The sequence below is a fragment of the Anoplopoma fimbria genome, chromosome 11 (assembly GCF_027596085.1).
Source record: "Anoplopoma fimbria isolate UVic2021 breed Golden Eagle Sablefish chromosome 11, Afim_UVic_2022, whole genome shotgun sequence".
In the NCBI taxonomy this organism is placed as follows: Eukaryota; Metazoa; Chordata; class Actinopteri; order Perciformes; family Anoplopomatidae; genus Anoplopoma; species Anoplopoma fimbria.
The window spans coordinates 3,303,581-3,319,000 of NC_072459.1; the positions used below are offsets into that span (position 1 = coordinate 3,303,581).

Consider the following 15,420-nt stretch of genomic DNA (forward strand, 5'->3'; position numbering starts at 1 on the left):
CAGAGTGACATCATTATTTCCATTTCTCCTGTGGAAACAGACATGCCTGTCATACATTCTCCTGTCTGCTTGTATTTACTGCAAAACTCTGAGTGTGTATGTTTGTGTAGATTGTAACAATATACCAGGATTTATCCCCACACTTCTTTCTATCGGCTAGCTCAAACATAAACAGTGATGTGAGTGTGTGTGAGTGTGTGAGAGTGTGTGTGTTTGCTTGGCTGATGGCCATCTGATGATGTCAGGCTGCATCTGACTCTGCGGTGGCATCATCAAGATAAAGAGCAGCATTTGACCTGGACACAGTTCTCTTGACTAAAGGCCCTAAAGTGTGTGTGTGTGTGTGTGTGTGTGTGTGTGTGTGTGTGTGTGTGTGTGTGTGTGTGTGTGTGTGTGTGTAACTGTGTCTGTCTGTGTGTGTGTGTGTGTGTGTGTGTGTGTGTGTGTGTGTGTGTGTGTGTGTGTGTGTGTGTGTGTGTGTGTGTGTGTGTGTGTGTGCTGTGTGCTCTCCAAAACAGTGTGCCTCACTCACCTGTTAGCTGACAGCTCTGCACTTGTAATAACATCCACGGGCCGGACTTCAGGACTCCAGAGGACTTGTGTGTGTGTGTGTGTGTGTGTGTGTGTGTGTGTGTGTGTGTGTGTGTGTGTGTGTGTGTGTGTGTGTGTGTGTGTGTGTGTGTGTGTGTGTGTGTGTGTGTGTGTGTGTGTGTGTGTGTGTGTGTGTGTGTGTGTGTGTGTTTAGTGATCGCATAGTGATTCATCGCATAGTGATTCACAAACTCAAACACACATATACTACAACAATCTGACACACACACACACGTAATGCTTTCCATCCTATATTCAATAACAGTTGTTTTCTTTGTGTAACAGTTTCAGATTTTATTTTCAAAAGACAGGCAGATTCAAATGCATGGTTTTAACAAGACACATAGCACATACACAGATACTGAAGAAGGTTAAGAACAAGGGGAAGGCAAACCCAGCAGTGTCCTTACTTTGGTAAAGATGCCCTCCATGATAAAGTATCAACAGATGATAACAGACACACAGGAAAACTATTTGTTCCCCGATACTTACATTCAAGGAACAGTCTGACATGCTAAGAAATATGAATGTTTAGCGTCAAACTGAGATGGTGATGAAGAAGAGCAATATCAGTTTCATCTCTAAACCTTGTGTGCAGAGATAGCTTTATGTCCGGGACATGATTAGATTATCCTAAAAATAAGAACATTCTGGCCGTCAGATGTTTTTAGATAATGTGACCGGCTTATTCTGGCCGTCAGATGTTTTAGATAATGTGACCGGCTTAGTACAAAGATTGGAAACAGAGAGAAACTCCTGCTTCGCCCCAAAAAGAAATTGAAAAAATGACAAATGGACTGCACTTACATAGCACTTTTCTACCGTAGCGGGCAGAACCCTTTACAGTTTGCCTCTCATTCACACAGCTTGATGGTGGTGAAGATGCCATGCAAGGCAGTAGTCTGACTATCAGGAGCAATTTTCAGATGCAATGTTGGATTGAACCAACATTACTCTGCAAGTAATGGACAATCCGCTCTTACTCCTGAGCCTTAGTCACCCCATAGTATGCAGAGCTCCAAAGCTGTCTTTTTTTTTCACTGCTGTAAAACAGCTGCCTGAATGGGCTGAAATATCCAATAACAACATGTTCTGACTCTAAAAAAAGTCTCTTTTTAAAATGTCTCACTAAGGTTTACTTACACAACACAACTAGATTGTGCTTTGGATAAAAACAAGTATTTTTTTTAACATAAAATAAGTATTTTGTTAATTAACTGGCTTACTTAAATAACCTTACAAAATTAAGGTAAAATAAATCAAGATTGTTAAACAGGGGACACAAACAACGGTCTGCTGGGTAAAAGTCATGTTTGTTTGACCTGTCCAACCCCAAATTTGCATCCTTCATGTGCTTTCTCGCGCTTCAAACTACGTGAGTTGCTCTGAGCATCTAATAATGACAATGATGGGTTAACATTGAAATCCTGATGTGTCTCATACAGACGCTAAAGGGTGCCTTGTATCAGACGCCAAGTGTTTGACGAGTTGGGAGTTAGATCAGGTTGCTTGTAAAGCTGACATAAGTGGCATAATATAAGTTGTTGGTTTATTGATTGTAGCCACTTTATGTTAACATGATACAAAATGAGAAAGCACTGGAGTTTCTGGAATGTGTGTTGATGCTGCTAGGCTAGCAGTTTCCCCTGTACCTGAAACTAAAATCAATCTTCCCATCTCATTGTGTTTTTTATTTGAACAGCAAACCATATTCCTAAAAATGTCAAACTGGTTGTTTAAAAAAACAGAAGAGAAATACAGGTTTTGTGGTTATCTACCTCTATCAAGCTAACTCCACTTGTGCTTTGCTGCTTTGGATTAATTACAATCACAGTATTCGAGTTACTTTCTTCATATGTTGAGAGGCTTTGTGAGCATTTTAATAGCAATGTGTTGAGGTGTACAGAAATAAAAACAGCACAAGGCAAATAGCACTTCTGTAATGCAATTTCAGCACCAAATGGCTAGTTATATACCTTAAGAGCATTTTTTCTACATTAAAGCATTGTGTATTATATGGCTTCAGTACAAGTTGTCTATGCATACTGTATATATATATTAAAACATTTCTCAAAATCCTTCAAGAGTTCACACAACCTGGATAGTTTTTAAAAATCTCTGTATGCTAAAATATCCTCTGTAAGTGTGATCTTTGGCTAACAGCTTCTTGGTGTTTCTCTTTACAGCATTGGTTTGATGTTTCTGACATTTCTATGTTAAACCAGGTTGTGATTTCCACAGTGAAACGAAGCATGTGGTGTAGAAAGGGCTTTCATTTTCAGCCTAGATGCGCTAACTACACCACCTCGACATAGTTGGCTGGGTAAAGCCCCTCACACCCGTCGTCCTTCATCCCCCGACACCAGCCCTGATCATCCTCATCCTCTATCTTTAAAAACTCCTCACCTGCAGGGAGACAGAAATGAAATATTAGGATTTCAACTATCAATTATTTTATAGATTAATCGAGTAAAAGTTTGGTCTTTATAATGTTCCAAGATTGCAAAGAAAGGTTTGCAGTGCTAAATTTATCGTCTTCAGATTGCTTGTCCAAACCCAAAGATATTCAATAAATCATCATAGACCTGAAAATTGTTTAAAAAAAGTTACACAAACTAATAAATGATAGATAACAAATAATTTGATCGTTAAATTTTCTGCAGATCAAGTACTTGATAAATCAACTAATCATTGCGCCTCTATAAGGACAATTGAATTAGACCAAAATATATCAGATTTTTTTTTATATAATTAGATAGTATGCCAATTTAAAATAATTTCAGACATTAATGTACACTTCTTCATGCTCGTTTTTACAAGTACAGTTCGGTAAGTTGTGTATGATGGTACGTGTGTTCGCTTACCTGTTTTAAATGACAGCTCATCTGTCTCCTGGCCAATATAATCATACATAGCTCTTACTTTCACTCCTCCAATAATCACACTAGAGGAAGAGAAAGGGACAGAAAGACAAAAAGAAGTGACATAGAGACAGATGGATGTCTGATCAGCTACACAGTATCAGATCATTGTTAAAAACAAAACGTGCACGATACAATTTCATTAAATAAATAATAAATACTGACCTCCTCTCTATTGTTCCTTTCTTTTCGACTTCTTTCTTCCCTTTTTTGTTTTTCTTCTCGGGCATCCATTCCTATAGAACATTTGATAAAAAATCATTACTAAACATTTAACCTCAGACCAAAAAACTGAAATTTAAGTATTGAACTTCACATTGAAACAACTATTTTAGTAATTAAATTGGTTGGAGAGGGGACACAAAGTGAAATACCTCGAAGTGAGGCCAGTCGGTGGGCATGCCGGGCCCGTAGGTGTTTTTCCACCAGCGAAGGTCCTCATGCTCATCGATGGCCATCAGTGTGTTGTGGAGCTCGTTGTACACGGCCCTCACACTAAATGATGGTGGAGAGTAAATTAGAGAACCCAAAATGAGATGAGAAATACTTAAGCTGAAGCAAACCAATGCAGAGCTGCACTCAATATATACAATACAGAGCTGATATTTATTACCCATTACATATTTAAAATAGTTTAACTGACATTTTATCTTCTATCACTGCTGACATTTGACACTGTGCAAAAACTATCTCTGGGGCTGAAATTTTACTCTTACTCTTTAAATGGAAATTAAACTGCTATTACTTTGCCATTTAAACTGTTTTTATTGCAGACATCGACTGACATTTCAGCTGCTTTTCTTCAATGTCAGCTTAAGTTCTTCCAGCATTTGCATAAACTTGAAACTGATATTTCCAATGCTTTCCACTATTCCACTTAAATGTATTTATTTCTGCTTGTACGCTTTAACACAGATTCAAGACCTTTAAGGGCTTCATCTTAAACTTACATATTAAGAGATTTTTTTACGTGCAATTTTCAGCAATTTTATAATTATTTCATAATCAATCAGCATCATTAGCTTAATATAGTTTTAAAAAAGAATGTTCACACTTCCCTAAAAACCTACTGAGAGAATTAGTGTTTCTCTTATGCTGAAAATTTTTCAAGAAGCTGCAAAACATTTGCCTCACATTTCTGCTGTCAATTTAAATGTATTCATTGTTATGATGTTTATTCCTTTATTAAAATATATTAGCTTCTTAGTCGAGGATAGAAAAATTGTGACGCTTTCCTTGAAGTAGTTCTCTTAAGGCCTTACTTTACATCGTTATATGAGCATTATATAAACACAACATACTGCAATATAGGAGGATGAATACTTTATGGGTGTATGACATGGTGGTATTCATTTAAATTTAACCTCTGATGCTTCCACTGTAACTTAAGTTTATTGGAACGTCTAATGGCACCTAATCTACTTGTTCTGCACTGATATCCAGAACATTTTGAGTAAAGTGTGACCCAAAAATTAAGCAGATTAATAGAGTATATAATTTCTATCATCTCCCTTATATCCCCCTGTGGCTCCTAAAGTAATTGAATTGCTTGCGTTGCTGTTATTTCCTTTATTAGAGTAGAAGTGAGTCCCCGAGTCATGCCAGCATTTAGCTGAACAGCTTTTGATTAGGGCTAAATCAAGCAAAATAATTGATTTTTACATAATTAGCTCTAAAGACACAGCTACCTGTTTTCTCCACACACATTGATCTTCATCTAATCAGCAGAGACAGCACCTAACAGCGACCTTACACCCAAACAACACGCAAAACACAGTTGTTCACCTCTCATTGTTGGTTATGTCCAGGTTTTTGTGGATGGAGAGAAAGGCCTGTTTGAGGAACACAATCCTCTTTCGCTCCTCGTCCTGCGATTGGTCAAAGATGGACTCCATCTCCTCCATGTAGCGTGGAGCGTAGCGGTTCACCTCCTCGAGGACTTTCTCATAGCGGGCACGGACCTGAACATTTAGACACACTTTCACACACTGCTTAGGGGTGTCATTGGATTTACATATTCATAGACACTCACACACAGGTATAGGTTACCCTACCCTATCCTAAGTCTAACCCCAACCCCAACCCTAATTCCCTAGACGAAGGTTAAACTAAAACTAGATTGACAACTAAATGTGAAAACTAATATTTTAACAAAACTCTTCTTGTTCTTCGCTGCCTTTTGTTGGCATTTCAAGGTTGCTTGACGCCAACTATTGTCGATCTGTGAGCCAGCCTAGTCGCCAGGAAAAAGTGTTGGCATTGTACATTTCTACAAAACCATGGATACGTTGAATGACGGACGTTTTTGCAGTTGGGCAGAGTAACTGATGCAATACAACCAATGACTTGCAGAAACCTTTTTCTGCCTTTTGGGTTGGAAATAGTCTGAAACAGACAACAGCTGCATCGTCGCAAGCTTGTGTGTGTGCATGAGATACAAACATCTAGAGCACCTATCACAAATGCACTGCTCCATAGCACAACTTGTGATCAAAAACTCCACAGAATGCCTTCAATCACGACAAATTCAGTCGATAATCCGGAACAGATGGCGACCAATCAACAGACTCAATGAAAAAGAGAACGAGATGAAACATGGTGCTTACCTTCTCAGCCTCCTGTTGAACCAGCTCTCTCTCCTCTTGGATCTTCTTCTGTTTGTCGATGGCGACGTCTGGGTTTCCCTGAGCATGCACCTCTCGCTCTCTGGCTGCCTGCTCCTTACGGCTCACTTTGTGGTACGCCCTCCTGGCCTTATCCAACTGTGGATGGATAAGAACAAATCATATTATATACAGGATTGTTGAGGAAAATGCAGAACAAATTGTTTACAAAGGAAATGTGTCAGTCGACATGGACTTTTCATGACACCAACAATCATCTGGTTCTTTAAAGGGCAATTCAACCTGTGAGGATCATTTTGAAATCAAAGGCTTTGAGAAGCCTCTTGCTCATATCTAGAATATAAATTGTGGTGCATTAGGACTCAGTGGTCCAAATATAAACCTTGAATTGAGGCCATTTACTGAACAAGTATCCATTTGTTTTAGTGCACTTTACGAAGTATTGATTCCCTAATGGTTCGTGTATATTTTTTGATATAAATATGTAATTCTGCTTTAGATGGATGTCCTCTTGTCCTTAGCTGCTCTCAAATCACAGAAAAGCACCTACCTACTAATACTATTTCATTATTACTTATTTAGCAATGAATATTTATAGTAATCAAGAAAAAGGATTTGATACCAAGCATTCAGGTGCATTAAGTTTTTCTCTTCCACATACTGCTGTTTACATAACGTATAATACATAGTGTATAGTGTGTATTTGTCATTTCCTCTTTGACATTAGGTTCTGCTGCTGCAACTTTGCACACACATTTGTTTTTTGTCAGTACTGCAGTCAAATGACATAATGCAAAACTAGGTGGCACCATCATGAAAACAAAACAATATTAAATATATACTTTTTATCTCTGTGGTTTCTGATTGTTTCTCAAAGAGACCACAGGCCAAGTTATTTAAGGAACGTGTTGTCCCAGACAAAAATAAAACCTTTTTCAGTCGTTTGGCCCAGGGCTTCTGAGCGCGTGTAAATCCTGTCTCAGTGTCCTGGGACTCCTTGAAGCCTCCAAACAACTTCTTGTGGAAGGTGTCCTTCTGCCAGGTCCTGACCCTGTCTCCATCCTCCGACACCAGGGAGCGACAGATGGAGGCGTGTAAGGAGGCCAGCCGGTCAGCCGAGGAGAGAAAACACTGCCAGGCCTTCAGAAGAGATCCGTACAGAGGACCTGAGGGACAACAACGAAGACCAGGGACACATAAATACCTAAAATGTTCTTTGTGCTCTAATGACCAGCAAATATTATCATGGAACATCAAAGTGAACCAGAATAAATATGACCAAAAGGTAGTAGTAGTAGTGGTAAACTGCTGTAGACCAAACTAACAGTACTTACTGGAGTCCACTACTGGCTTCCACTTGTTGCTCCACTCACTGAGCTGCTGGGCGTACTGCCTCTCCACACGAGCTCTCTCTTGGAAACACGCCACGATGTCATTGCAGGCCTGGAAGGCATCTTCTGTTCGCTTCACAGTGGGCTGATAGTTCCCAGGCTGCCAGGACACAAAGAGAGAGGAAGATATAGTGTTCACACAACATAAACAAGAGGATAAGTGGACTTAGCGTTTTAAACCCTGATATTAAAACCCATTAACATAAGAATTTTTGGGGGGTTGAAAAAGCCAAAAGTGGACGATATTTTTTCCAGTATTCACGAATGCATTTTAGTTTATTTTCTTTTTTACTTAATTTCAATGCCAGTGAATACAAAAGTTTTCATCTGCTCACAATTTATTCCTGGCAGAGTGGCAACAGCATGTAGAAAATAAACTGATTTAGACAAAGTACTTTAGAAACCTAAACTCAACACTAAAATGGTTCAGCTCAGCATGACTCTCTCGCTACTACTAGTACTAGTACTTCTACTGATACTTATAGGGTTAACACTAATGCTGCTAGTACCATTACTGCTGCTGTTACTTCTATTAGTGATACTAGTGTTTATATATTAAAACTATAACTGCATCTACTGCTACTACATCTACAACTGCCACTCACAGTCTTTTTATTATAGGCTAATAGCAGCACTACTGCTCCCTCCAGTAATGAAACTTTTATTTATGTAGCAACCTTTCAAGGAAATACTGTGCGTCTGTTATTCTGTGATTAATAACATTAAAAGGAATAGTTCAACATTTTAGGAAGAAACACTCTCTTGCCAAGAGTTAAATGAGAAGATTGATACCAGTCTCCTGACAGGCTGCTGGATCCAGATACTGATTTATTCTTCAGACGTGAGAGTGATATTGATCTTCTCATCTGACACTCAGCAAGAAAGTGAATAAGTGTATTTCCTAAAATGTCTACATATCCCTTTAATAATTGCTCTGTTCCATTTAGGTCTCCCAGTCACTGTGCCTGCTAACCAGCGTGCACAAATCTTTGAACCGGCACAGCTAAATGGTATGTAGCCATAATTCATTTAGTTACAACAGTCAATATTGGTCTGGATCACCTCAGTCATAACAAGGTCTAGCTTGCATCCCCATCTCCTTTCACAGCTGTGACTCTGCTGCAGCCGTCTAAGGTCAAGCCCCACGTACCACAAGTGACACTTTACTGGCATTAGGTTTCCTGTGGTAAAGTCTAATGTCGGCAGCAGCGCAGGGTGTGGTCAGCGGACACGAAGACGAGGCCTGGCCATAAAAAGGCAGACGGAGAGGGAGGACAACAGGGCAGCAGATGCAAGGCCCTGAGGGTAATAACATATCTGGAGCGAATGTGTTGTTTGTGGATGTGGTATTTGGAAATCTCTCTGCAATTTTCCTGGCAGCCGCCGTGAGCTCCTACTCAGCACTCACTCCTACTCAGCACTCACTCCTACTCTCTTTTTCTCACTTTCTGTCAGACTCTATCTGTTAGTCACTGACACTTTTAGACAGCTGGTTGAAAGTTCCTGGACACCGTATACGTTGTCATGTTGTGTTGAATCATCAGAGGCCATGTGCTTTTTGCAAATACCATAAAATAAACATGTATAAGTAAGACAGAGATCTTATAATTGATGCTAACACTGTTTGCATACTTTTAATATCCACGTATTAGGTACTCAGTGCACAGCCCCTTTTCTTTTTTCTTTTCTTTGGCAATACCTCTGAAATATGATATTTCACTCTAAACAGAAACAACTGCTTTCTCTCAATTGTAAGCAGGCCTTTGCTTCCCAGAGAGATTTGTGATTGTTTGTCAGAGTATTCAACCAAATACCTTTTCGTTCAACTGAATGATAAGGTCTTCCACGAATGGGACTCTTAATTCGTTGTTATTTAAATGCTGCATCAGAAAGGTCAAGCAGTTTCTTCTCGTCTTTATCTGTCAAGACATGTTGATGGTTCTAACCCCAGCTGTGAGGTACAGATGCTACAGGTGGCTGTAGTTAGATAAATCAATATGCAGGACATCTACTGTAGAGTATAAAGATTGTTATTATTTCTTACTTCAATAACACATATTCATTTCGTACATTTTCAATTGCTTCTTGTGTTTTGTGTAAATGTATTTGAGGTGTTTAGTTGCTCCCCGGGCGCTTCATTGCAGCCCACTGCTCCTCCGGGATGGGTTAAAGGCAGAGAAATAATTTCCCCATTGTGGGACTAATAAAGGCTTAAATATTATTAAATCATTCTTCTGTCCTTTCACTCTAGTTTATGTTCAACAGTTTCCTGGTTGTCACATACTTTAAAATACTTAGAAGTTAGAATACAGCATTTATGAAAACTGTGCCCCAACAACTGTAAAAGTGATTTATTTTCATACCAACAGCCTTCAACGACTTGAAGACTTGATGCTTTAATGAAACACTAGTTTCCTTTTGCCCTAATCAGAACCAATCGGAGTACTTTTCATTCGTGGCCTACTGTTTCTCTCTCTCTCTCTTTCTTCTTACTTTCTTTCTTTCTGCCTGAATCTCCTCACTCGTTGGAGAATTAAACAGAAACAGCTGAGGAATCCAGTTTGAGGCCAACGGCAACGCTGCAGAGACCCAGTTGGCCAATCTTTGAGGCAGATGCAAATCCGCTACTAGAGAATCTATCTGAGCTATAAAACGCAGTATCGAAGAAAATGGCCACATTTTTCAAATTAAAAAAAAAAAAATCACATTTCATGAATATAACCGATCACATCCAGACTATAAAGGACCACTAGCTGAAGTAATGTCAGCAGTTATCGAGCTGCTTATGGTTGCAGTAAACCTATTGAGGTACTAGCAGTACTAGCAGTACTAACAGTAGTATAGTTGGAAGTATAGCATATAAATAGTAATAGTTGTAGTAGCAGTAGTAGTGTCCATAGCAGCAGTATTATTGGAAGTAGAATAGTAGAAGTGAACTATATTCATGCCAGCTTTTGTATTTAGACAGAAATGTTTGTCTTCAAAGAATAACGAGGCTAATCAGTCCAGTCAAACATTTAGAAAAAAAACACCTTCATTGTTTCTTTTGTACCTGAAAACAGCAAAAGGACGTGTTTAGAGAGAAACATCACAGAATGTCTCTACGAGTAAAGAGGACAGTAATATTGTAATATTGGCCCAGGGACGAGGCAGATGCACCACAGCTGCATGTGTCTATTAGTAGAGCACAATTCTACAGAATGCACGATAATTGCAAGTATCTTAAAGTCGTGGTGACTCTGCAAATCCAAAACAAAAGAGGCTTAGTCTGCAGTATAATGACAGACAGCCCTTGAGCATGACTGCAGGATGACACAGACGAGAACTGCCCTGGAAACACATCCAACACAACAGGAGGCTGCCAAAATTACAGGAGGGGAGAGATGAAAGTGGGGCATCACATCAAGGCCAAGGGGGGACAAAGCCGATGTTAAAGCAGGAGCACACTCAAGAAGCGTTAGCAGCTTTAAAAACATGGTGGCAAAGCAGAACTGTGTCTCGTAAACAGAATGCAAAGCAGTTCATAAACGGAAAAAGGAAGACAGTTTCAGATATTTCTCAAGACTCATGCTTAAATAAAAATGTAAACAATTTTAGTTTTACCCTGAGGGTAATTCATCATGTGAATAATTCTCAATGGTCCAGTGTGCTGTGGATGGAACGATCTAAAGCTTCACTTAGGTTATTTATTGTTTCTTTGTAAAACATGACGTATGCATAAACTTTTTATTTATCAGGCCACTTATTACCTTGAAATTAATTCAAATAAAACATCTTGTATGAACATTATTCTGTCAATAAGATATAGGCCTTTACTTTGTTCTCTAAGTAAAGTCCATGGGGTTTATCTTGACTTTCATTTCATGCAACAGAATTAAGATTTTATTTTTAAAGGTCTAGTTCGACAGTTTGGGAAATAGGCTTTTCTTTCTTGCAAGAGTTAGATGAGAAGATCAATACTACGCTCATGTCTGTGTGGTATGAAGCTGCCGGCAGTTAGCTTAGCACAAACTGAAAACAGCTGCAACAGCTGGATCTATCTGAAGGGAACAAAATCCACCTACCAGCTCACCTTAAACTCACTAGACTTCAGGAAGTCACCGTTGAACATCTGCTTCAAGTCACTCTTAATTACTACACTACTTATTTTAAGATTTTAATTCATATAATATCAGAAAGAAAGATAAAAGATTTCTGCTTCTCCTTATCCAGCAGAAAAGCCCACAAATAGAAACATCGTGCAGCAGTGCTATGGCAGAACAATGATGTCCCAGAAAGAAGTGAAAATCAAATAATTGAGAGACACGAGCCCTGTGCTATACGGCCTACAGACTATGGAACACCTAAAGAGCTGAGCACTATCACAAAACCCTTCCTGCAGCACAGTAACCCAAGCACGTCAATTCAGAGTGTACAATGGTTACTATTCACATTTAAAAATATAAGCACAGCCTTGTTCACACTGATTCGTAGCCTCAACGTCAAAACAGTTTTGTCTGCTTTGAAAAGGAAGGTCACCGAGATTTGAGAGACCAGGGGGGGGGGGGGGGGGGGGCTTTCTTGGATCTGTCTTTTTCTTCAGACAAAGACAGAGCCGCACACAAAATACACACAGTCCTACCATCCAGAAGCTGCGGCTGGTGGCATCTTCAATGCTGGCGTCTGATGTTGGCGTCGACATCTTGTTCTCTGAGAGAGTAAAGAGCATGTGATTAGTTCAGGGTATTGTACCCCTCTTCTATTTAATCTGCACATTTCTGTAATCAGCTTCCATATGTAGGTGATGAAGGCTTTGGAGCTTTGTATCAACTATGAAATGCTATGATATATGTATATAATGTATATATATTATTAAATGAGCCTTTCTCAAGTGACAATCTTGACCATGAAGTAACATTTCACTTCAGCTGAAGGGATCTCAGTTAGTGCATGTACAGTTTGTGACTCTTATTATTATAGACTGTATCCTCACATGATTACGTCCCCACCTACATTTTAGACAGTTTCATTATTCAGTTCAAAATCAAATCAGCAGCAAAAATCTCTCCATATGTGAGTCAGTGGAGAACCACATATCCATTAGGAAACCACGTCCATTTAATTATTCATGAAAAATGAATTGCATTTAGGGGCTACAACTGCAGAAGTACCTCTCGGGGTACAAGTATCTCATGTTGGGAATCACTGTTTCTATTTGAGGGATAGGAGAGCATCTGATATCCCCTCAGATAAATGAGCGGTCACATAATGGAGGCTCTCGAGACTCATCAGAGAGCTGTAGCTGCTGTTGGATGTTGATGTGTACAGTAAATCGAGGCATGTCGTAACATCCTCAGTGAGCCTGGAGTATATTCTCACAGCAATCCAGCTTTGAAACATGACCTATATCTTAAAATAAAAAGGGGGTAAAGGTCATCACATCCTGTCCTTCACAATCACTTACAAAAGAAACAAGTAAAAACTTTTGCCTGACAAGTTTTTGTCTCAAAATGAAGATATCTACATGAACTACTTTGATCTTTGAATGACTTTGTGCTCGTATGGTTCCACTTCCAAAAAAACAAACTCTTACAGTTAAATATTTAAGCACACAGCAGTGTTGCCTTCTGGTGTTTCAAACCCTAATGCAGAAGCTGAACTCCACCCAGACACAGCCTTCGTGTCTTGCCTGTTTTTCCTCCCTGCAGCCATCTCTCTCTCCATGGCTCTGTTATGTGCACAATTAGATTCAATGATTTCCCTCCACATCCTGCTGTTCACGGGGCATCACATGCTCCAGTGAGAGCATAATGCAATGCCTCTCCCTGCCTGGATCTTCCTCAGTTTACTGTCGTGTTACTCTGCAGCAGAGGTCTCGTAGATTACACAACGCTGTGTTCTGTAGGAGGTCAGAAAAATAATGAATCGCCTCCATTTTAACCCTTGACCTGGACTTCCTGTCCCATGCTACCTTCCTCTCTTGGGGGTGATTGTGTCTGAGTTTCCAGAGGAGAGTGGGGGTGGGGACACTCTGCTGTCCCGTCCCTCATATACAAAATAATTTGGTGCATTCCTGCAAGTTTTACTCAGTAGTCTCCAATCTCATGACCCAAGCAAAGTGCCTGTGACTTTAATCCCAACTGTATAACAGATCTACCCTCTTAGTATACAAGCAAGTCACTTAGCTCTAATCTACTTGCATGCCTCTCAAATATGATTTCATACCCTTTATTAGCATTATGATCCATCTATGTAATAGAGAAAGCGTGCTGTCCAACTCCACATCGACTGGAATCAATTTGATGGCACCATAGGCCTTTCAAATATGATGTCATAGACTTTGTAATCAAATTAAACATCCTCCAAAAGGCTGGGATGGGCCTCTATATCCTGAATATGTAAATAGAACATGTCTGACAATCTAAATATATATATATATATATATATATATAAATGAAACAAATTTAAGTTAGAAAAGCCTGACTGGATCTTCCATTTGTCTCTCTCTGTGTCATCTCTGATATTCGTGAGGAATATTCGTAACTTTCTGACTTTTATTGAGCTACAAATGTTAAAATCCAGTTGTAGAATCACAAACTTACATTTGTATGTAACTTCACTGTCCTATAAGTACAACACAGAGTATATTGTATAACTCACCACCTACCAGCACAGATCTAATTCCACCATGGGTCCTCCAGACTTTTTATAATCTCTTGGCAGGTCAGACAGAAAATGTGTTGCCCCAGTTTTCAAAAGTCCAGTAGCGACCCAGTCCTCCCAGTACCTAAAACTCTAACTTTTCATGTTAAATCTCTCTAACAACTGACTGAAACTGAAGGTCATTCGCGTTATGAGATCCCATCTGGAGTTTCCAACCAACCAACTCTTTCACCCCTGTATCCTGCACCCACTCTGGCACACACTCTCACTCCTCCCCCTGTCCCCGTTTCATCTGTCACACATAACTCACCACACACACACACACACATTGCATAGAGGAAATATATAGTAACAGATGAACACACGGAGCAGAAATAGGAGCTCAATCACTCCATCAGGTCTCTCTGAAATGCAGCTTCAGCTATGGAAGGCCAACAAACCGCTCACACTTTCTTACCTCTGTGAATGTTGGGGCCCTCTCTGCTTCAAACCCCCTTTTCTTCTTTTGTTGGGCAGCTTTAAACTTTTTTTTCCAGTTCAATCTTTGTGCAGACTCTGAGGCTCCTTCTCTCTCTCTCTCTCTCTCTCTCTCTCTCTCTCTCTCTCTCTCTCTCCGTCTTCTTCTTCTTTACACTTCTCCTCGTCTTCTCAAACTTTGATTTTCCACTCGTTCTGGACAGTGCTGCTGCTCTTCCCTTTTCTTTGGCCCACTGTTTGTGTCAGATGAGTTGGCTTCTTTTTTTTTTTCTTCCCTCCTTCTCCTCCCTCACACACCCCCTCCCTCCCTCCTCCCTCCCTCCCTCCCTCCCTCTCTCTCTTACCCTCTCTCTCCAAAACAGCTGCAGGAAACTCTTGTTCTTTGTACTCCACCACTTGTTGAAGATCGTCTCTGTTCTTCTCTCTCATTCACTCACTTCACCTCCCTCAGAGTTGTCTTAATGAAGCAGGCAATATTGCATTTCTTTGTGTTTGTTTATGTTTGTGTGTGTGTGTGTGTGTGTGTGTGTGTGTACGTCAAGGTGAGTCAGACAATAGCTGAGTCACCCAGCTAAAGTCTGTGTGTGTGTGTGTGTGTGTGTGTGTATATTAATTGTGCTATTAACTTTGTTTTACTATTTGACAAAGAAGCACAACGTAGCATGACCTGATAAGGGAAACTCTGTCCATGAGCTCATCTCTCTCCCCCTCTTCCTCCCCTCTTCCTCCCCTCAACACTCCCTCTGGATAATCCAGTAAACCAGCCTCCACAGC

General features: G+C 39.9%; 1 protein-coding gene across 2 annotated transcripts; it reads right to left on the bottom strand.

Moving 5' to 3' along the window:
* Positions 1 to 1,284: 1,284 nt before the first annotated feature.
* On the bottom strand, positions 1,285 to 14,868 carry si:ch211-51c14.1 (protein kinase C and casein kinase substrate in neurons protein 3). Of its 2 annotated transcripts, none has more exons than XM_054607088.1 (10): positions 14,627 to 14,868; positions 12,149 to 12,216; positions 7,471 to 7,627; positions 7,067 to 7,302; positions 6,119 to 6,274; positions 5,298 to 5,473; positions 3,887 to 4,007; positions 3,678 to 3,748; positions 3,456 to 3,535; positions 1,285 to 2,997 (listed from the first exon to the last, which is right to left on the bottom strand). In XM_054607088.1, the coding sequence occupies exons 2-10, from the start codon at positions 12,206 to 12,208 to the stop codon at positions 2,888 to 2,890; spliced, it is 1,167 nt and encodes a 388-aa protein (XP_054463063.1). In that variant the 5' UTR covers positions 12,209 to 12,216; positions 14,627 to 14,868; the 3' UTR covers positions 1,285 to 2,887. The 2 variants fall into 2 exon arrangements, with proteins under 2 accessions (XP_054463063.1, XP_054463064.1); XM_054607089.1 differs by lacking the exon at positions 14,627 to 14,868 and adding an exon at positions 14,174 to 14,329.
* Positions 14,869 to 15,420: the final 552 nt, after the last annotated feature.

Excerpts from the sequence above, each read along its gene's own strand:
- si:ch211-51c14.1 (XM_054607088.1), bottom strand. The coding sequence starts at position 12,208 with ATGTCGACGCCAACATCAGACGCCAGCATTGAAGATGCCACCAGCCGC. Across the intron at positions 7,628-12,148 it reads CCAGCCGCAGCTTCTGGATG|CCTGGGAACTATCAGCCCAC; the intron begins GTAGGACTGTGT and ends GTGTCCTGGCAG. Across the intron at positions 7,303-7,470 it reads GAAGCCAGTAGTGGACTCCA|GTCCTCTGTACGGATCTCTT; the intron begins GTAAGTACTGTT and ends GTTGTCCCTCAG.